General features: G+C 37.8%; 1 protein-coding gene across 1 annotated transcript in view; it reads right to left on the bottom strand.

Moving 5' to 3' along the window:
- The window catches only part of USH2A (usherin), a 693,391-nt gene that overhangs the window by 487,293 nt on the left and 182,256 nt on the right, over window positions 1–23,842 (bottom strand). The window contains exons 18-20 of the mRNA XM_077886665.1: window positions 22,527–22,696; window positions 15,996–16,140; window positions 1,541–1,771 (exon numbers count right to left, since the gene is read on the bottom strand). Coding sequence (XP_077742791.1) covers window positions 1,541–1,771; window positions 15,996–16,140; window positions 22,527–22,696 — 546 coding nt within the window. The remainder of the gene's footprint in view (window positions 1–1,540; window positions 1,772–15,995; window positions 16,141–22,526; window positions 22,697–23,842) is intronic.

Below are 23,842 nucleotides of genomic sequence, written 5' to 3'. Positions count from 1 at the left end.
CTGCTGGCTAGCCAGCAAATCTGAGCTGACATGCTAGCAGCAGATATACTCAGCTGAATGGAAACGAGTGCTGTTTCCTCCAAGAAACACATCACAAGCCAAATGTTGGACCAGGTAGGCAATTTCTATTTCCATTTGTGAAAGGGCCTTTCAACTCTGTATCCGTAGGCTTTTTAACTTTTTTTTCCAGATCCCTATTTTTTTTTCTTTTCGTTCCTTTCTTTGACATTTACGAATATTAAGCAGAAGTTGAACATTTTATGATTGCTCAATGGTTGAATTTCTAATAATCCACAATGATTCTCAGGTACCAGGCCACTAGTTAAGCAGGCATTTGCCTCAATATATCTCTGCTGGGATATCATTCACGTTAAACGTACATCAGCAGCCAGCCTCACTTAAAAGCAAACTATTTACTATTTTAAATAAAAATAAATAATATTAAATAAATAATATTTGAGCCACATTTTACAGCTTAAATTCCACCTCACGATCTGTCCTCAACATAGGCAACATTTTGAAGACTACTTGCTCCAAAATGACTTTCTCCTGGATTAAATGAATACTGTTACGAGTTTACAGAATCACATGAACCTTATTCTCTGTAGATTTTTTAAAAATTGGGAAAGTGAAGTATGCAACATAAATAGTTACAGTCTTCTGTAATTATAGTGAAATAGCGCTTTTAGAAACTCTAATTTGGAAAGGTAACAGGACTTCTGGAACATTGTAGGACCAGCAAGACCAGGAACTGGGTGAGACAAATGAGGCAGGATTATAGAGCCCCGCAAGTGAGGGATGAAGCTTACCTTCATTTAAAATTTTGGCATTTTATCGGGAATATTTTGGCATTGATTTTCATTTTAAAAAATATATTGTATGAAAATATTATTTTTGTTGACTCCTGAGGGAATTTTTTATGCCTTAACATTTTGTTCACAAAGCAAGTGCCTCACTTATCCATAGTGCCAACATATCCATAGAAGGTACATTTCCCCAAAATTAGTTTCTCCTATAATGCTCTCCAAAAAACCTACTGATGGTATAATGCTTAAAAAAAGTGGCAAATAAAAATTAGGCATACCAAGCTAAGCAAATAGCTTTCTTATAATTGCTTTTAGGGGTTTTAATAACTCAATATGTACTGAGAATCTCTAACAGCATGGAGCATTTCTCAAACTCACCCATCCATAGAACTCTTCTTCTTTTGTAGAGCATGTAAAGTCGTCTGAGGAACACATTCTGGTAAATGGTGTCTGAGAGCTGTTTCCAGCACACACTTTGATCAAATAAGGCTACCGTCCCACATATATATTTCTCTTCCCTTTACTTACCCACATCCCCCCCCCCAGAATACTAAAAAGATGGACAAGTTGACACAAGATGAAGTTATAAATTAGTATTTATATGAATTAGTATTTATGAATTAGTATTTCTATGGACAGGTATAGTAAAAACCGACTGTGAAAAAATAACAAGATAGTAAGAAACATCTTGGAGCTTAGTGCCTCTGCAATAGAGTGATGTCAAAAACACTCACCAGTAAAGTCCGTATTGACTGGGTGTGTGGAACTGGGAAATTTATAATATCCATTTCCTGTGAAACGAGTTCCTTTCATCATTATGGCTGTGGGAGCTGAGAGAGATGACTCTCTCCTCTCCAGCTGATACATGGGAGAGGGTCCATTGAGTTCTTCCGGTGCGAGCCATCTAACACGGATGGTTGTGCTGTTGATTCTTTCCACCATGGGAGGCCTCAGTTGGGTTGGCGCTAAATGTCAAAAGACACTTGTTACATTCGAGAACTTAGCTTCTGTCTCTGGACACAGATATTTCAACACACGTACACATGTACTTGTGTACATCACACTCAAGATCAACTTGATTGTGGTCTCAAGAATTTACATGGCTCCATGAACTGAAGACACAAGACAGAGTTTATCTTAAATGTGACCAAACACCATTTAAATGACTAACAAATAGTTATCATAAAACTTTTAGGATTAAATAAAATTTCTTCTTGTAGATAATTTCTCTATTCTTTTTCATTCAGAAAAAAATATTACGTATTACCCTCTGTTGGTGTCTCACCTCAATTCCTTTTACCAACCTGGTACCATAATGGTGCAATGAGCCTGTTTGTCTCTAATTGGCTTGTGGTGGCCCCTTTTCTGGAGAAATTCCCTTGCCTGAGTGGAAACTACCTCACCCAGAAGCCACCAGATCCCTCATGAAACCTGCAGCCTGTGACTACCTGTGCCCACCGCCAGTGGGTACTGATCACAAATGGTAGAGGCCCTCATCTTAACATCACTTCAAGTTATGGCTGCAATTCACAGATCCAAGAAAGTAAAGGAAATCATTAAAATGGGCTAGTTCATGGGACAAGATGGCGTGTGGGGTTCAAAAAGAACCTGGCCCGGTGAATAGTCACTAATTCATTCCAGCCAATGAATAATGCAGGAACAATGACCCAAAGTTGCCAAATCTTTTACGTCATTAAAGATAGTCATTTTATGTGTAGTTTTACTGATTTTTAAAGCTTAGCAACTAAAGGAAAACAAATAAGCAAAACCACTCTGAAAGCCAAGTAGTGCATCCACATGAGGAAAAGGAGCCTGTGAGCTCAGGGGTTTATGAACTCTGGTCCAGGTTCCGTAGACTCGGGGCAGCCCCCTGGGCCCTGAAATGACAATACCAACAGGGCCTATGCCTAGCTGCAGGGAATGCCCTGTGCCCATGTATGCCCATGCATACACTGGCATGTTTCGAGGTCCTGGGACACTGGCAATTCTCTGGAGGCTCCTGGGAAACTCCAGGAATGAGTAACAGAGATAGAGACTTTTCCCTACAATCTACTAGAAAGGGGATAAGGGTAACCATTGAGTTAATAAAAATAAAGTTTTCATTTGATTTTTTTCTTCTTTTATTTTTATTTAAATTCAATTTAGTTAACATATAGCATATTATTAGTTTCCAGGGTAGACTTTAGCATATAGCATATACTAACACCCAGTACTTGTTACATCGAGTACCCTCCTGTGTTTTCTTCTTTAAACAGTTGAGTGTATAGGCTGCGATTCATCCCCACCCAAAGTGGGTTGGCTGGATTTGAGTGGCACAAGCAAAGAAAGGAACAAATATCATTATCACCAAGCTGACTGTTTAAGGATTTAAACTAAAGCCGTGTTAACATAGCCTTCTGCATACACAGAGTCTTTGCCTATTTCGATAAACATAAATTAAAATGACAGGAATACAAGAATTGATATCCTTAAACCATGAAAGACAATTCACCTTAAAACAGCTTAGAACAAGTACTATTTGTTACTCTCTAGAAAGCTGGCCAGCTTTCCAAAGGGAAATAATTAACTGTGATTCTATTTTAACTTTGCATGAAGAAGAGGGCACTGAGCAATGTGTTCATCAACTTACAAAGATAATTAACAATTCTGTTCATCTTCTGCTATTGCAAACCATGCGATGTTTTTATTTCTAGATATGTATAAATCTGTAAATTTTATGCATGATTTCCTTTAGCATTCCCTGCCAAAAATTAGTAAATGGTGAGTTCTCAAAGATTTCACTCTACAAGCTTTGCTCCATCTTCAAAATAATCCAACACAAAATAAAAAGCTAATCATCTAGAGATTTCTTTCCCCCTGAAGTTTCTCTTCATTGTTTGGAATTCCATTCTTGTATTAAAATTTTAGCAGGCTATTATGGGTTATGAGCTTAACCGGGGAAGAAGGATTGTCAAATATTTTTGAGTCCTGGGTTCAGGGAAGCAATGGGGGAGGACGAATTACATAATTTTTATTATCTATCTAAAATTTGCTGTTTAAAAGCACAAAAGAGAAGCACCTGGTGGCTCAGTCAGTTGAGGATCTAACACTTGATTTCAACTCAGGTCGTGATCTCAGGCTTGTGAGATGGAGCCCCAAGTTGGGCTCCATACACCATGGGGAGTCGGCTTGAGATGTTCTCTCTTCCTCTCCCTCTGTCCCTCCTTCTTGCTCTTTCTCTCTCTCAAATACATAAATGAATATTTAAAATAAATAAATAAGGGATGCCTGGGTGGCTCAGCATTGAGTGTCTACCTTCAGCTCAGGGCATGATCCCCAGTCCCAGGATCAAGTCCCACACCAGGCTTCCTGCAGGAACCCTGCTTCTTCCTCTACATATGTCTCTGCCTCTCTCTGTGTCTCTCATGAATAAATAAGTAAAATCTTAAAAAGTCATAATCAAATAAATCAATAAATAAATGCACAAAAGACGAATTTTGAACTATTTTGTTATATTTTCTGCATCCCACATACAATTCCCTAGTGTTATAGGACAAGAGAGGTTGACATTCTAGTTTGAAAAATATCGTCTAGTCCAGTGACATCCAATGGCATTTTCTCTAATGATGGAAATGTTCTAGATCCATATTGTCTAATATGATAGGCATTGGCCATGTATGAATACTGAGCACTTGATATGTGGCTAGTGAGACTGAGGAATTACATTTTGTTTAATTTTCATTAATTTTATTGTAAGCTTAAATAGCCATAAATGGTGATCATGGCTACCATACTGGATAGCAAAGATCTAGAGAGTCACAAACTATATATATTTGGTGTGTTAGGAATATGATTTCCATTTTATCTAAATATTTAGGGAAATTAGGAATATGCCTCCTGTACTTCTAGAGAACCAAAGAGTATTATCCTTGTTTAAAAAGTAGCCTCTTACTCAAAGTCCCATTTACTTGACATTTGATATTCCTTCATTTCAACCGCCCAGCTAGTTAGGGATAATGGTGAAGCTTTATACCACTACATTATTCAGAATCCCTTACCCCATTGAAAGCATAATCCGAAATCACTTCTTAATCAGGAATATAAATTCAGAGTCAAATAAAACAAAAAGAATTCCAGCAACTCAATAGTTCTTTAAAAAATATCTCCTAAAAGTGAGAGTGCACTTTTTTTTAATTTGGCAAAATGATTATAATCAATAAGGGCCCTCTTACTGAGAACCCGCTACAATTAATGTTGACTGTTTAAATTCTAACAAGTAGTGGATCCCTTCTAAATTCACAGGGGAATTATTCCACCAAGCAATTAGACTATTCTTAGGAAGTCAACTACAAAGAATGAGTCAAATTAAGTTTTTTTTTTTTTTTTTTTTTTTTTTTATTCTCTTGCTTAAAAAAAAACCAAACAACTTTCCAGCTGGTATGTTGTAGCTTCACTTAGAGGAGCCAACCCAGCCTGTTTGAAAGGGTGAGCACCCTACTGAGTCATTATCTTCAGTTTCCCTAAGACCAGAGGGGGAATTTTCAATCAATTAAACCAGACTGGTCACACACATACACATACATGTAAAGTGATGAAAAGAAAAATAGATATTTGTGAACTATTAAACACACTCACAAAAATACATACTTACTAAGAGAAAGGAGGAATAAAGGATTATTTCTCAGACTATCAAGGTAAAGGGATTAGGTATAAATTTGTTCATCACAAAACTGGATTAAGAGACAACATAGAATAATGTTTCAGAGATTATATTTTACTTTTTAATTTCCAATTCCACATGACTTAGGAAAATCACTTAAAGCTTATATAGGTCCTCAGTTTTCCCATCTATAACATGAGGATAAATTCTTGGTGGAATATCTTGACAATAACTGCTTTAAAAACAATATATATAATTGTGTTAGGTTTTACAAAGCAAATTTCTACACAAATGCAAGGCACTATTATTAGGCAATAACACATCTTTCATATTACATATTATAAAAGGATACAATTCATCCACATTCAAAATCTGTATTTACTTAGAAAATCCTCTTATAGCTGTAAAGTACAAAATGGATCTTCAATATCCATCATTTCAAAGAATAACAACATACAAAGTCTGTTTCTACTTCGAATAAAATTACAATGTTTTTGTATTTTTTCCACCTGCTTTGTATCCAGCTCCCAGCCTAGCTCTTCTATTTGTAAGTATTCTTTTATAAAATGCTCTGATAATAGACATTCTTCTTTATGCAGCATTTATTACTTTATAATCTGATTAATAGCATATCATAATGCATAAATTTACATGTGCAAAATTTATGTAGTGTGGAGTTTGAGTGTCATAGGATAAGAACGGAAGGCTAAATGAGCAGAAGCTTTGGTTGATGGCAGGTCTTTAAAATCAAATCTCCTTATTTGTTTTCAAGCAAGAGTTTGTTGCCTATGAACACTGCATAGCAGTGTCAATATCTTAAAACATCGTCAACTTTCTATTACAAAGACAGGAATCCAGGAATGAACAGCCTTTCGACGTTTCAGGCCTATGTGGGGAGCGGATTAACATAAGACATCCTCAGGCACTTTGTCAATAGAACACGATTTTGACTTTTCCTCAGAAATGCAAAACTGTCATGAGAAATGTAATTTGCCCAAACATGGCTAGGCCAAAACACCCACGGAAGGGCACTGGGATCAGGGCTTGCACAAGAGATCCAGGCCAGGAAGCCATGATTTCTCAGTTGGAGCCCATCCTACTGCATCTGCTCTCCAGTCAGTGTCCAGAAGCTTCTCAGAATCTCAGAAACCAGCCAGCCTTGCCTTGTTCACTGCTCTCTCTTCTGACCAGATAAACAGAAACAAAATCCATTTCACCCTTTCCTCCTTCTTTGTTTACTAGTCTTCTTCAAGAGAGAATATGTGCAGTGGAACCGATCTGGCAAGGAGAAAACTTCGCTTCTAGACTGGCTCATTTGGTCCCTAGTCATGGCACACAGGCTAATCCATAATTTGGCCCCTCTGTTCGTTGTTTGGCCTCATTTGTTGAAGAGCATGACAGATCCAATTGTGTCTTCCGGTTTCAAAATTCAATGATTGAACATTTTCAAGCAGTGCTTCTCAAGGAGTAAACCAGAAGGGATGCTGGACATATGACATATGGATCCTCTCAGCCCTTCAGGAAGCCAGCCAGTTCATCCCCTTCAGCTCTGAGCTACCTTGTTTCTCGACCCCAGCCTGGCATACAGGAATATTAAGACTTCTCTACATCTTACGACATAAAGAAAGGCCAGAAAGCACTGCTTTTAGAGAATTTAAGGCAAATTGCCTCCTTGGTGAATAAACACTACCTTTACCAGCTGTTGTTCTGGTGATCATCAATAATTTGCAAGTAACTCGCATCCTAGATGTGCAGAGGAGAGGACCCATGCTTTCTGAACCGCACACGCAGCAGCAGTGCTGACAGTGAGCACTGTTCCCTAAAGTCCACCATTAATAAAAGGTAGCTGCTTGGACTGTAATTATGGCATCCTTGCTACCCAAACTTGAAGCTTTTATGGGGCTTATGCAATTAACTACTTAAATGCATCGTAACACTTGCTTCTCTGACAGCAAAGTATTGATTTTTTAATCATTTTCAAGTCTCCTCTAGCACAAATAAATGTACTACAGTTACAGTTAATGCACTGTGTACATGCATTAAATGCTGGTGTGACACAATTTATTATTTTGTGATATATAGAACTGAAGTTTGGCTTCTCAGAAATTAGCATCACCGAACCGACGTCAGCATGGAAACCACCATTGTCCTTGCTACTCCAAATTCTCTAACTTCAAAAAGCTAGAGAGACCTTTGTTAATAGGATAGTTAGGCCTAAAAAAAAAAAAAAAAAAAAAAAAGGAGAGGGCACCGGATATAAATCTTTTATATATGTCAGTGTAGGAGCAAATTAAAAATTGTCTAAAAGGAAGATACAGTTTATATTTTCCTAAAGGTGTCACTGTGGGACCTATGGCAACTTTGTTCGGATGAATTTTTGTCTATTTAATTTCTTTCCTTGTACTTATGTAGGGTACCCCTATCAAAATATTTTATATACTGCAGTCTGTTTGATTCAGCCAATTTTTCCATATTCTAATTGTGTTGTTTTAACGCCTTCCTGTAGATAACACATCATAAAGCTCAAAGCTTTAAAAAGTATGATTTCTGCATGCCGCAAAGGCCAACAGAGCCCCTACTGAAGTCACGTACCTAAATGCAGACCTGGTGACAGAGGTCATTACAAGTTTCATCAATGAGCCCTTTCCTTGCGTGCATCCACACATTCAAAATTAAAGTTGGTGAGAGTAGAAAGCAGTTAATTCTGTTTTGTTAGAAATAATATCATTTTAGTTTTAGCATCTAAGACAGATGCCAGCATTTCACTCTGAACAGATGGTAATTCCATCTAATAGTGCATCTCTGTATTAGTAAGGTCTGTTGTGTATACAAACAGTAATAAACAGTAGGTAAGGATCAAAATAAATTTTAATTGTTGACATTAAATTCTGGCAGCCACAGTTCTAAGGCTGCAATATTCCTTTTTCAAGGCTGTCAGATTTACTAATGCTGCAAAAGCTCTGCTGAAAGCTGCCAGATTCCAGTTTCAGTAAAAAAGGTTTCTGCACGCCACCAGTGACTGACCGGCACCGGGATATCTGTTTCCATAGCTGAAATAATTGTTCAAGAACGATATGGAACCGGTGCTACCATCCATGGGATGGGCAGCCAGGATCCCCTTTAGAATGTTCCTGAAGGACCGAGCATCTCATTAAGAGGCTGGTATAAAGAGCTACATCCAAATTGCTACATTATGGGAAACAGTGTCACCACAGCCCCTTTCCTACCCTGCTCAGTAGGTGCCTCCCAGTCAATGCATTTTATTCTCTTTGCAAAGCTGGGCATTCCTGAACTTCTCCAAAAGTGACATCATTCCTTTCATTTTGTTTGCTTTGCCGGAGCCTGAAGGATTTCCCTGACAATCGGAGCTACCATCAGCTGTGCTCTTCCATAGGCTTTGCTGTGGATCAAGTGTGCCAACAAGCACCAATTTGGTCCTGACAATGCCTCCAGCGATCTGGTATTACAAGTAGTAGCCGCTATTTATTTTGGGAAGCTGCCATGTTAAAAAAAAAAAAATCATTAAAAGACCCAGTTTGGCATTCAGGTGACTGTTCAATAACAAACATGCTTTGCAATCATATTTCTTTAAAAAATGGATGTATTTTTTTTTTAATCATGAAAAATATATTGCTTCCACCATATGGGACAACCAACGACTCACCAACCGATTTAAGATGCAGCATATTGAGCTGACCATATGTTACAGTGCTGTTGAATGGCTGAGTGATTCATGCCCGTCACATTCTAGTATATCAATTAAAGCTCCTTGAAGTCTGCATGATTTGTGTCTCTGTTATTAAACCCTGCTAATTCATCCCACTTACACATCTGTTATAAATCTCTAGGAGTGCTGCATGATTCATGGCAATCTGTGAGCATGCTACAGCAAATTCTTCTCCTTGTAATTAACAGTAAATTGTTTTACTGCCATGCAATGAATTTTTCAGTTATATTGCAAATGAACTCCTAAATGTGCGGTTCTTTCCTAAGAACTGACTTATATCATTAGGCAATTAAAAAGTATTGCTTTGAACCAAAAGCTTTTAATCAAGCGAAATACAACTTAAACATTGCTTAAGAGCCACGGAAATGTGACATGTTGGTTAAAACTGTAAAATAATTTCTGTTGTTGAAAGAGCAAAACAAACAAACAAAACCCTCAGTGTACTGAGGATCTCAGTGACGCCGCGACACACGACTTGCTGCCTGGAAACACTCAGTGAGACAAGTTTGCACAGATACTGTTTATCTTAGAAGTTACTTAAGTCATCTGTCATTACCAAATTTCTCAGATTGCTTTACACTTCTCTAATTGTAAAACAGTGCCTTTATTCTTGAAATAAATAATTGGATAATTAGCCAAGTTGAATCATCAGAGGATTCCAGAGCTGTTCAAGTGTTCTTGTCAGAGGTGAAGCAAATTCATTTCAGCTCGCCTCTGCAGCTCTTCGAGGAGGCTTTGATTTTTTTTTCCCCCACTTTCTTGGCAGCAGCTTCAGATTCATGAGTCCATACATCAAGTCAGTAGTTTAACAACAAATGGAATTAAATTCAAAGAAGGGAAACTAATTGAAGGACAGCAACAAAAGTGTTTGGTAATGTGCTTTTTAATATGGCATGCCACATTTGCATGATAATTTTTCCTTTTTAGCATGGAGCAGAAAGTGACTAGCTTAATGAGGGATTATTCAAGACAGGAACGAACAAAATGCATTCATAACTAAGAACAAAGATTGTATTATGAAACAAAAACAGGCAACCTCAGAGAAGTAACTGGATGATTGGTTTATGCATTATGAATAAAAAGATAGAAAAATATTTATATTAGTATTCACTAATGACTATATATACAAGATTGTTGTAATTAAAATTATAAATTAACATATTAAGAGTGCTTGTTTAATCACTCTGGGTCCTATTCACAATGAAAAGACTCATGTACCTGCATGCAAAACAATGTGTGTTTTCAACTGAGCCGCAAACAGCCTATACATTTTACTCTGGATTCAGAGAAAAACCTTAATGCACCGCTAATTACTTGCTTAATGGGAAATGGGCACTTCTAAGCTGGTAGCGTGGAGGTCAATTTATGACAGGCAAAGGAAATATCACATTGTTCACCCCGGAACGGAGCTCCAGAAGGAATTTCTCTCACGAGAGGTTTAAACTGTGCCGAATTCACAAAGTGTTGGATGCACACAAATTTGCTAAATTGCAAGGGTGATCTTAAGGAAAAAAACAACCAGGGCTCTAACAGGGCCGGGGCCATCAGCTCATTACCCTCCAACACCCAGAAGCAACTCCAGAGCCACCCAACACCCCACTTGGAGGCTTTTGCTCCAGATGGAAACAGGGCTGCTCCTGGGAGTGACCAGTTCCTCCCAGCAGACCAGTTCTCAGCTTTGTCGTGGGCCCAACACTAAGGCAGCAGCAATGCAATATTCCTGAGGAAATGCACCAATTCTAACCATATCTCTCACTGGAAAAAAATACATAAAAGCACATTGCAATCCTCAAGCTTTCTGATGAAAGTCAGGTAGATTGTTGCAGGTATTTTTTTTTTTTTTTTATTTCTGTCACTGAGATTTAAGGAGGAAACATGCTTTCATGAATCCAGGCTTTGGAAAAGCTGAACACTCCTACCAACTTTTGGTTACCATTTTAAAAAAGTTTTTGACTGGTCTCTGGCTTCTTTCAATCTCCCATAAGATATTCATGTGAACTACATTTGCACGTAAGAGCTAATTCCCCACACATTCATTAGATTTTGTGGCAGTAATATATTCATTCCCTCCGATTGCAATTTCAGGGCAGGAAGCATCATAAGCTGTAAGCCAACTTTTATTTCTTCCCTACAGCAAACCTGTTGACTCTTCAAAAAGGATTGACCTTCTCATTGTTTATTTCTATGGCTTAGTATCTATGAGTTCTAACTGGATGTTGAATCTTAGGAAAAATCGTAACCGAAAACTCTCCTGCACCAAAAATAAGTCTGCTAAGAAAGATATTGGATCTGGAATTGCTGGGCTTTTCCGTACACTCCAACAAAAACAATTAAGTTCATTCTTATTGATTTCAACACTCCCCGAAAATGATATCCTCGAAAATAAATCAAACGGCAAACAAAAATTATTTTTCCATACTTTTGTCATGTAAGTGACTTTATTCTCTGCTTGGCAGGAGAAGAATCAGAGTTCTGACCAAATGTATTAAGGGATTAAGAAATAAACATTTTCCCAGGAGAACACTAAAATAGCTTTTCCTTCAGAAACGAAAGCATTTTTTTACACGGAAACGAAAGTTAATTTATTTCTTTTAAGGGAAATTGGGTAGAAGGAAAATGTTGGCAAGGAACAAAAAACAATTTTAAATTTACACGTTTGAATGTACACATTGAGAATATTTTAAATGTACCATTACATCTTCTCCTGCAACTGCTCAATCCTTTACATTCCAGCTTCTGCTTCAACCACACTAAATAGAGGGCTCCCGAGAGGGCCACCAATGCCACCTTCCTTGTAGATCACATTCCTCTTGCTTTCCCTACAGCGTATGATACTACAGGATTCTAGATCCTTCTAGAATTCTCTCTTCCCTTCCCTTTTCTGAAACCGTTCCCTCTAATTCTGACCATTTCTCTGTTCCCTTTACTCCTCCTTTCTCTTTCTCTCAAAATAATAGCATTCACTAAGATGTGAACTTTTAATTTGTATTTTCTCTGCTTTTACTAATTCATTGTTATCCACAGTTTTAGCTGCATCTATATGCAATAATTATGAAATCTGTATCATTGTGAAGCTGCAGATTTGCATTTTCTGCTGTGGGCTCCTTATAATTGTCCTGGGTATGTTGTTAGCAAATGATCAAACTTAAACCCATGGCTTTATTTCTCCCTTGTGTTCTTTCTTCATCTTTCTCATTATCTTTGATGGCATCACCTTGGTCTGCAATATTTACTGTCATCTTCAATTCTTCCTGCTTCTTAACCTGCGGATTTCTCTTCCTTGATCCACCTGCGTTCCTTTCCTTCCATTTTTACTTCTGTTCCTTTGACTTCCTCCCCCCTTGACTCTTACTAGAAAAATCAATCAGACTCTAAACACTCTTTCCTAGTCTATTCTACATTCTACTACCAGAGAAATCTCCATAAACCCCAGTTTTCATCTCATCAGTACCTGGAACCATGCTAGTCCTAAAATACTGACTAGGATGGCATGTGTTCCGTAAATACCTACCCAAATCCTTACCAATCCTTTAGAGTCCACCTCCAATGCTATTTCATTGGAGATAATTTCCTAATCTCCCAAATCAAAGCTATCTATCCCATATTCTGTGTTCCCATAGCTTTCTTTTGTCCCTTCTCCATAACCTCCTGTTCACCCTACCTTGCATGTCACCATCTTAACATAGACACCATTAAGGTGTCTCTGAATAGAATTATCTTTGAATCCCCCACAGTGCCCTAAATAGGTAAGCCCTATTATATGCTTACTGAATTGAGCATTCACAGCAAAATACAGTAACTGTACAATCACGGCACATTGTTAACTGTGTACGGCAAACAACAAATTTGAAATCTGTAGTTTTTGGGCAAAATTTTGAAATGCTTACCATAATTCTGAATGGCACAGTCCTCACAGAACTGAAAAATAATGACTTTAGACTTTAGCACTCTTACAGTTTATTTTTGTAATATAATCCTTAGTGCTGGGACTCTGCATGGTTTCATTTGTGTTATGTAGTATTACAGAAGCAAAACTGTAAAATAGCTTTTTGATTTTGATAATATTAGAAACTTTATAAATTTGCATTGTGACTGATAGTGAGAATAATCGTGATAAAAATAACAATTTTTACTCAGGATTTACTCTGTGTTGGGCACTGCTTTAAATATTTAACTTTCTTAATCCTCATGAACCCTATATAAAATAGGTTATCCTTATTTTTAAATGGGAAGATCAAGCCCCAGAAGTAATGTAGTTTACTTAAGGTCATGCAGCTAGCTGATGGCAGAGGTCTGAATTTAAACCCTGGCATCCTGGCTTATCATTCTTACACTAAATATACGAATAAGCTCTTATTTTCAAAAGTCGATTAATTTGTGCATCTCACAGCTTTCAGAGAACATGAGAAGTTTCCAAGTTCTATCTTTCAAAGATAAAGTGTCAGAGAGGATTGAGAGGACTTAGTTTCATCTCACTACTGTTCCAGTGGACAGAAGTGGCCTCCAGTACCCTCACCAGTAGCTGAAATGGGAGCCACGTCCCAGAGCTATGTCCCTCCCATGCCACAGAAATCGGCTGCTGCAACCAAGGTGGGTGTTGTTAGTGCACTTCTTCTCACTGGTGAATTGACCAGGCAGGATCTGTTTCATAGACATTTGTCCTGCTTTTCTCTTTCCACCCCCCAGACTCCATCTAGTCTCTTCAGATAGGCACGTCTCCCTTCAGTCCACTTCGTTAGTTTGTTTCCACAAAAAGAATCTCATCTAGAGGAGAGAGCCTGTACCAGCAGTAGAAACTATTGGCTTGTGAGGTGCAGGTGGGAGGCGCTACACAATGCCTTGTGGAGGTGGTATGCAGCGTGGGAGAGAGACCTGAGGAAAAGCTAGTTATAGAAAATGTTATTGGAAATGACATCATGAGGAAGATGAATTAGACTCTGGGGAGTCCCCAAGGGAGTAGAGGGAGACTGTTGAGTGGAGGCCACAGAGACATATTCTGGATCCATGTAAGAAATCACCATTTAAAAGAGGTCTCCAAACCTGGATCTGTCTGAGAAGGGGTAGCTCCCCTACCAGTAAAGGGATCAAACATGAGTTGGACAAGCAAATGGGAAGAACATTACATAGAATATACGATTATTGGTTAGCAAGTCACACTAAATGACTTTTGAAGATCTAATTATGAATTTATTTGACAGAGAGAGCACATGTGCAGGCAGAGGGAGGTGCAGATGGAGTGGGAGAAGCAGACTCCCTGCTGAGCCCAAGGCAGCGCTGGATCCCAAGACCCAGAGATCATGACCCCAGCAGAAATCAAGAGTCCCACACTCCACCAACTGAGCCACCCAGGCATCACACAGACGACTTTGAAGTGTTTTACAACCCGGGGAAGTCATGATTTCAGTTCCCCTCAGTCACATGTTTGTGATCCTTCTGCTCTCAGGCCAGTTCTTAACTTGTGTTGTTTCTATTTTTACTCTTCTCCAGCTTGCAAGACAGAGTTCTCTTTTTTTTTGTTCTCTAGTCCCAAACTATATCATTTTTTCCAAAAGGAGACAGGGAGCTTGCCTCTATCATCCGTAGTCAGTAACCCTCTAATAATCTAATATACAAAAGTAAATAAATAAAGTCTTACAGGAGAATGGAGTTCTGTACAATCTAGGTATGCCACAAATGTATGCATACATATGAAATACATATAAATATGTAAAAACACAGATTTTGGTTGTAGAGGTAATACTTCTTCCTTAGAAGAAGGAAGGAAAACACGCTTCCTTAGAATTGGGGAGTCAATCTCATTGATGGAAAAGTTGAAGAAACAAAATTACTTGAATGAAATAACTTGAGCCAAACAAGTTTTTCAAGAACCCAAAGCAACTAGAGGACTTTGGCATAATTGGTTCAGGGGTGTTTGGTTTCTGAGGAACCAGAGTTACTCTGGTAACATTGGTTAAACAATACAATAGAATCAGACCTGAATACAGCCAGGAAAACAGCCTAGGGAAAATTTTTATAGCTAAATATGTTTGCATAATATCTGTCATTCATCTCGGAGTCTTTTAACCTTCTCACATCTGGGCATTTCCTTAAGAAGCACCAAGCCTTGTTTGATTGCAGACAGAAAAACTGATTTGAAAATATACTACTAACTGCAGAGGAATTGAGTTATGTAGGTGTTAGTGATACCTGTAATGAAGGTCATATGAATCTAGCTTACTCTAAGTAAAGCAAGCAAAAATCTATACAAACCACTTCCTACTAAGGTCATACTTGATAACGAGTCTTTTGTTTGAATTTCACAAACTTAAGAGCTTCTTATTAATAACAAAATTAATTAATAAATATACTACCATCTATCCAATAAAGGCAAAATATAACATCAGGGCAACCCAGTAATTCCTAGATGTCTGCCTTTAGCCCCTGAGGGCTGGTGTGGGTAGATCCAAAGCCCACAGAAAGGGTCAGGAAGAAGCATCCTGAGCCCTCATAAGAAGCCTCCTGAACACTTCTAACAACTGTCAGAATGCCACTAGGACCTTTAGATGGTTGCTGAGCCCTGGAGTCACTCTGTATCTAATTATATTTCTTATTATGGCACAGATGCAACTCAGGGCTCCCATGGACCTCTCAAACTTCAGCTCATTTGCTTACTTTTTGTTTGCTTAAAAATGTCAATATAGGTAGCAATCAGAGTTACTGATCGGGGAGCAGGAGAAATCAGAAAAGATAAGTATTAAGTCCAAACTAGAGAAGGTATTGAGCTTAATAGGTGTTTGTTTAGAAAGACACAATATATTTTTCATGTCCATTAAGACTTGCTTACCTGCTGCTAATGTCCGTCCTGCTCCTGATGCGCTGGTTACACAACCAATTGAATTGCAGAGAGAAATAGTAAAGTTGTATATCCTATAAGGTTTCAGTTCTTTTACAATATAAGACAGTTCTTGGGATGTAGCAGTGTACAACACCTTCAAGGCAAAGAAAAAAAATCAGATAACAGATAAACAGTGTGAGAAATATAACCTTGGCAGTCAAGAATCCATGAATCCTGTATGAATTCAGACAGAGGAATTATTGCCAACCACTATTAGAAGAGGGATTTTTTTTTGAAGAGTCTCAACAAGCTAGGATTTAATTGATAATTGTACAATCACACTGTTTTATGAGGTAATAATCCAGTTCCTGAGTGGATAAATGAGGAAACCAAGTTATTGCCTCATAAAGCAGCGTGGTAGTATGGTTATTGTCACCAATGGTAGAGATAAAGGATGGTGACATTGTCATTGTTATCATGAAAAAGTCCAAATAAAACCATGGGGCTTGGCCAAAACTAATCCTGTGCAGCAATGCCCACATGTTATTTGATGGAGCTAGTACAGAAAAAATGTCACTATGTTAAATCAATTCCATCATTTTCTTGAAAAAAGGAACCACAAGAGAAAAAGGAACACAAGGAAACACATTACTGAGCATCCACATGAGGCCAATTCTCAATTATCTTTCTTTCTTATACAAATAAGCATATGCAGATTAGATCAAACAGTTACATTTTTTGAAATACTGTCTTTATCATACAATTCCAAGTGAAAATAGCAGATTTGAGCAAAGGAGACTGAGAGGAATGCCATAGTCCATAAACAAATAATTAAACAACTATCACTGAGAATTGGTCACATCATGATAACTAGAAATGATCAAAAGCAATCATATAAGTTTACTTATAGATACAAAAAACACTGGAAATTATATTCAGAAAAAAAGTCATTAAAACAAAGAGTATGACACCAAGCATTAGTATAAAACTTTCTTTCTAAGGGATGTTGCCATACATTCATATCAAATAATCCTCCATAAATATAAACACAGGTAACTATAAAGGTTAGGAACATTTGGGGGTAGTTTTCGAGATATTTTCACTACAGCAGTATGATAAAATTCATTTGGAATATTTGCCTGGGTATTGATTTTAAAATTTCATGACCTAAATGAGTAGTTTCAGGAAGCAGCGTGAACAGAATATACACTGTATCGTTTATATAACATTGTTTTCAGAAATAAAGGTGATTTCAAAAATTCTAAAAATGCAGGAATAATTTTAAAATTTGGTATCATTTCCTTGCAATTACACTTAGAAATCAGAAAAATGTCAAACACCAAATTATAAGTGCTTTATGTTTCTAATTCTAAAATTGTTATTGAAGGAGATTGAGGATATAAAATTTTCTCCTCTGTGCTCTGTGATTTAAAATTTCCCAAGAAAAGTAAAATTTTGAAATGAGTAAAATTTACTGAATATTGTTATAAAATTTATCCCATTTAGAACAACTCTGATAGGATTAATGCAGACTTTTAGAAAGTAAAATTGTTTTCAGGATAAAGCATAAAAAAGTGTTCTGATTTTAGGAAAATGTGGCAAAAATAAGCAGCAGAATATTATGCAGCCATAAAACGGGATGTGATCATGCTATTTATGACAACATGGATGTATCTAGAGGACATTATGCTAAGTAAAATAAGTCATACTGAGAAAGATAAATGCCATATGATTTCACTTATATGTAGAATCTAAAATAAAATCAGATATGCAAATAGAGAGTACTGATGGTTGCCAGAGGGAAGGTGTGGGGGGATAGGCAAAGTGGGGAGGATGAGCGAGACGGGTAAAGAGAAGTGGGAGAGACAAGCTTCCAATTAAGGAGTGAATAAGTCATGAGAATAAAGGGCACAGCATAGGGAAACTAGTCAATGATATTGTAACAGCATTGTGTGGTGACAGATGGGAGCTACACTTACGGTGAGCAGAGCATAACATATAGAGAAGTTGAATCACTATGCTGTACACCTGAAACTAATGTAATATTGCATCAACTCTACTCACTTTAAAAAAAAATAATTTAAAAATGAAGTATTTCCTATTTCATTTAGGATGTTGACTCATTTTTTGAACAAACTATTCTGTGGAACACGAACACAAAGTGAAATATAATGAGAAATAGAAAATGTAGATTAATACTAATTTTGATGGGCCTTTACTTCTCCACATATAGTTGTTATAAATTACATTATTTTAAAAAGATATTTACCTTAAAGCTTGGGGCACATAAAGTAATCACTCAGATAAACTTTGTCTTTATCATATATAGTCATTTTACAAGATTTCAAGGATCAATTTAATTGGAAATTTTCTTTGGGATGAATCTTTAAGGACGTGGAGAGAATTCTGTAGAAGCTTGAAATCCTACACTGATAATATCACCACTTCTAGATATTTCCTTGCCACTACTCTTAGTCAAAGAGCAACTGTCTGTAACAGTTATTTTATGGTAGTCCTTCCCTAGAAATTTTGGCTATTTTCTTACTAAGCTTATAACAAGACACACTCAGGTCAACATGGATACAAATTTCATTATCGAGAAGGTGAAGATTTTTTACTTTGCCACTCTTGATTTCACTTTCTTGAATATATGATGAAGTAGATATTTGTAGGGGACAGAAAGCATAAGAGAATAAAATGATATATCTATATCTTTATTTCAATTTGGCCACAGAAGAAAGGACTTTAAACAAAAAAAGATGCATATACATAATTTTGTCACTAATAAAAAAGAAATATTTTCCTGCTTCACTGAATGATAAAATGATCTTTTTAAAAGTGCAATGTAGTCCTATCCCATTAATAATCGCTAATAGTACCTCATACTCCTCAAGCTCTTTAAACTCTACAAAAAAACATATAGATAAGCAGAAATTGTTTTCCTATTTTACAGATGAGGAAAACTTGAAGCACAGAGATGTATGGAAAGCTAACAACTGGCAAAAGTGGGATATGAACAAACAGACTTTTAAGGCTATATCTTTATGAACTATGTTTTCTTCTCAGTTTTGTTTCTTAGAAAAGAATACCACAGTGCAAATGATAGTTGCTTTGAAGCTACATTTTATGAAGAAAGAATAGTTTACAAAGCAAAAGAATAGCAAAAACAATAACAAAACATCAATGATGAATGTTGTATAACACTAAGGACCAAATGAAGTAGGTCCAGCTGTAAATTTACCTGAAATCCTATGATATACTGGATTGGTCGACTAAATCGTTTACGTTAAAAGATATATGTAAGGCTACTTCTGTGTTTATCACCTGAGACAGTTGCAAATTAGTCAGCACTTATTTCCAGACTAATGGAAAAGTATAACAAGGAATCATAAATTATTTATTGGCTCTTCTTCTACCTTTGTGTTGTAAACATGCTCCGTCTACTGGAAAAACTCAAAAATATTGACAGATCTATTGGCAATGGGTTGAAGAGGGTCTCCCCAAAATTCTTGTTCACCTAGTACCTCAGAAAGTGATCTTATTTGGGAAGAGGTTCTTTGCAGTTATAATTAATTAAGTCATCATGAATTTAGGGTGGGTCTTACTACAAGGGATATATTTATAGAAGAAAGGAGGAGGATACGCAGATACAGAAGAGACAGCAACACAGAGAAAAAGGCCATGTGAAGACAGGCAGAGATTGGAGTTCTGCTGCTACAGACCAAGGAACGCCCAGGAGCTACCATAAGCAGAAGAGGCAAGGAAGGATTCTCCTGGAGAGCCTTTGGAGGGAAAGTAGTCCGTCAACACTTTGATTTCAGATTCTAGCCTCCATTAAAACCAATCAGCTTCTATTGTTTTACGTCACTTAGTTTGTGGCTGATTTGCTACTGTGGTCCCAGGAAACTAATACAATGGGGTACAAAGGTCTGACTCCTTGACTTCTTTAGGACAACCTTATGGGGTCATTTCAGCTCCAGAACTATGCACAGGATCAAATTAAACCCTTTCATTAGTGCATCACAATTCAGCTTCTTATTCTGCTCAACCTTGCATCTCTTACTACTTTCTGTGTGTTGTTTCTGAGAGGACTCCCCAATAAACCTTCTACTCAATCCTCTCCACAGCATCTGTTTCCTGGAGAACCTGACCTAAGATACCTAGGAGTACCCTAGGAAGGAGACTTTAAAATGACATTTCGGAGCTGGATCACCAATCAAAGAGAACCTCGTCACAGGGAGTGGGTGGGGTATTGATGGTCCCTAGCACGTACTAGTGTGTGATTCTCATTGGTGGGGAACTGGACTTACCAGTGAAAGGAAGTTCACTGGTTTGGTGGAACTGGAAACCATATGGACTATTTTGCGGAAAGTAGTAATTATAAGGACTGTGGAATCAGGTAGCTCTTGCTGGGTGCTATGAATGCACTGAAGAAAGACAAAGAAGGCCTGAAGGTCACCGATTCAAGGCAAACTGAAAACCTCTTTGGCAGTGTTCGTTCTCCATATTCATAACATCCTATTAAATGACTCAGATAAGCAAGACATGGCAGGTGCGGAGAAGTCTTCGTAAATATTATATGCTCCAAAGAAAGAGATCAAGTTTTTAAAAAATAAGGAGGCTTCCACATCAGCAAAATTTTTAGGAGTCCAATAGCCTGAGATATGCTAGGACATCCCTTCCAAAGTAAAGGTCAAATTATTGCATCTTGCACTTACTACTAGGAGGCAGGAAATAGAATGTCTGGCAGGCCTTCTTAGGTTCTGAAGAGAGCACACTGCGTATCCGGGAACACTATTCTGACTAAGTTACTGAGTAATATGGAGTGTTGCTAGCTCTGAGTGGGTCCTAGGGCTGGAAAGGATTCTTCAGCGGGTCAAGGCTGCATTGCAATCAGTCAAGCAACTCGGGGCATGAAGCCTATCAGATCCTGTGGTTTTAGAGCTGCCTATAATGGGAAAAGATGTAATGAGACATTTATGGCAAGCTCTCAATGAAAGAATCACAAGGTAGACTTACAGGATCTGGATCAAAGGCATATTACACAATGGAAATAAAATACCATTCACTAGAACAGCTCCTGGCATGCCAGTGAGCCTTGGTAAACACAAAGCATCGAATGGCCATGCAGCCAGAGCTACCCCTCATGAGCTGAGCTCTGTCAGACATGCCATGTCTTAAGGCCAAGTAGGCCCAACAGAAATTCCTCATAAAATGGAAGGGGCTATCTGGTAACAGGCACAAGCAGAGCCAAGATAATATCCTGTGCAAGCAGGCTGTCTGGACCCCCATGTATCATTTGTACACTGGTTGCTCAATCTCACATGATACATGTGACTTCTTGGAGGTTCCTCAAGAGCTGAGAGAGTAGAAAAATGTGGTTTGGTTCACAGATGGGTTGTCTTGGCATGTGGTTGCAAGTCAAAAATGGGTGATGGCTGCTCTACAGCCCCACTCAAGGATGACCCTAAAAACCAGCAGCAAGAAGAAATCTGCTCAATAAGCAGAACTTCAGGCAGCACACCTGGCCATCCATTTTGTGTGGAAAGGGAACACTCCAGAGGTAGAACACATCTGAACTACATGGCAGTGACTTGAAAGTATTGGTCATCAGCATGAAAAAAAAAAAAAAAAAAAAAAAAAAAGACTAGAAGATCACGAACCAGGAAATCTGGGAGAGAAGAATGTAGGCAGTCCCATGGAGGATATTGTTACATGTGAAGATCTCTTTATATCATGCTAATGCCCACCAAAGAGCGTCTTCCTCAAAAGAGGTGCCAAAGGCCACGTACACAGAATGACTTGTCCAGTTAACATCAGCCGCCTCTGTCCTCGGCCACCCTCATGCTGATAAAATAGGCCAACGGAGTACATTGACCACGCCATAAACTGGAGGGAAACAAGAGCCTCTCCTCCTCCAGGATTACTATACACATATCACATGGTTTAGTCCATGTACATAATAAAGCCTTCATAAGTTAGCTGTGATTACTATTCTCATTACTGCTGGCAAGAGTATGAATTACTGGAAGGAAGTATGTCACTGTATATCCCAAACCTTAAACATATTAATAACCTTTGCTATAAGTTGTGATAAATCCATTCCTCAGAATTCTCTTAGGAAGCAGAAATATGCAAAATGGACATATAAGACATTCTTGTCAGTGTTATTTATAGTTCCAAAAGAATCAATACAATACCAATATCAACTGATTGTGGGTTTGGTTGAAAACATTATTTTATGCCCAGATAACAGACAATACTCAGCTACTGAAAGCTGGCTCTTTACAAGATACTTTAGGATATATGTTAAGGGCAAAAAAGCAGATTTTGTTAAACAAAATTATATCTACTTTGTTTTATGACATGCTTATATTAGAAAAAATAAGTGATATAGACACACAGGACCTTGTACAGATGATGTCATGTTAAGAAACAAACATGCCACGTAAGGAATATATAAAGGAGAATTTGGTCACAGAATTCTGCAAACTCAGAAAATGTCAAACGGAAGACAATTCAATTCTAAAATAGTAATACCTGTGACACCGCTGTCGGAATAGCTTGGTGAGGTGACTGTTCAGAAACCATATTGATTTTATACCCCACAACTTCTCCTCTTGTTACATTCTCCGCGGGCTCCTCCCAGGACACATTGAGGGAGTGTGGTGAGAGTGGGGAGACGGAAGGGGGGGTCATGAATGCCGGCACTATTGAGGACAATAACAGGAACATAGTGCTGTTATCTACAGGTCTCCAGACAGAATTCATACACGTGCTCTAATTTCTGACATAACCCCATTCCTCACATAATACTCTGATCTCCAAACATCAAAAGATATACTGGTATTTATAAAAGCTATCCCTCCCCCCCTTTTTTTTTCATGTTTTCTGCAAGGATCTTCCCTATCCTTATACCACCAGCAAAGATATTTTTCCATTTACAAGAGAAAAATCATATAGGACTTTGCTTATGTACATCAAGATAAGTAAGATAAGTTTCCTCCCTTTTGGGGGGGAAACTGTAAGTCTCATGAAGCATTTGAAAGGAGAAGTCATCAAAACTGAATCTGTCTTAGTCCACAAAGTCCAGAACAATGCATAGTGACATGTTGGGTTTCTGCTGTAGAGATGTAGATTTCACCGAGCCACACTGATACAGCCTGGAGAAAGAGGTAAATCTAAAATGTTCTAAATAACCCCAAAGAAATGTTTAAAGTTTTCAATAAATCTTGACTGAAATGCTCAGAGTACATACGTACATACATTCTCCCCCTGCCATCCTTGAGATCTTAATACGGATTTTAAATGTGCTAACCAAAGGTGTATTATCAAAGGACCTCATCGCACGTTCAGTAGCCAGTGACCCATAAGATTATGAGGGTCCAGTATTGCAGTTTCACCCATTACTTTTCATTTCTGACCTTGATTCTCCCCTTCCAGAATGCCATGGCTCATCACTTGTGCTATCATGGCACTATTATTTGTCCAAGATGGCTGGCAGTCATTAAGAGATGCTCAAGCACAATGCACATTTTATTCATGAAATGATTCCCTTGGACATCAACCTAAAGCTACCCTTATCCTCCCACAGTCCTAACAGATCCAATTTAAATCAGGACATGGGTTTCTTTGAATATCCGTAGATTCAAAGCATAACAAAAGCGTCTTTTTTTGGTGAAAGGCTCATGATATTTGAAGGGTTTTCAATGTAAAGAGCGAGGGAGAGGGTTAAAAATATCTCATTTGCTGTAATGAAGATATCTTAAGAAAATTAAAATTTTTTACTCTCTTTCCTTACCATATTGCCAACTGCTTATAAGCACACTTGTGAATTACAGATTTTAATATCCAGG

Source organism: Canis aureus, chromosome 38, assembly GCF_053574225.1.
Source record: "Canis aureus isolate CA01 chromosome 38, VMU_Caureus_v.1.0, whole genome shotgun sequence".
Taxonomy (NCBI): domain Eukaryota; kingdom Metazoa; phylum Chordata; class Mammalia; order Carnivora; family Canidae; genus Canis; species Canis aureus.
The sequence above is the reverse complement of the archived record's forward strand: the minus strand, read 5'-3'. Positions and strand labels throughout refer to the sequence as shown.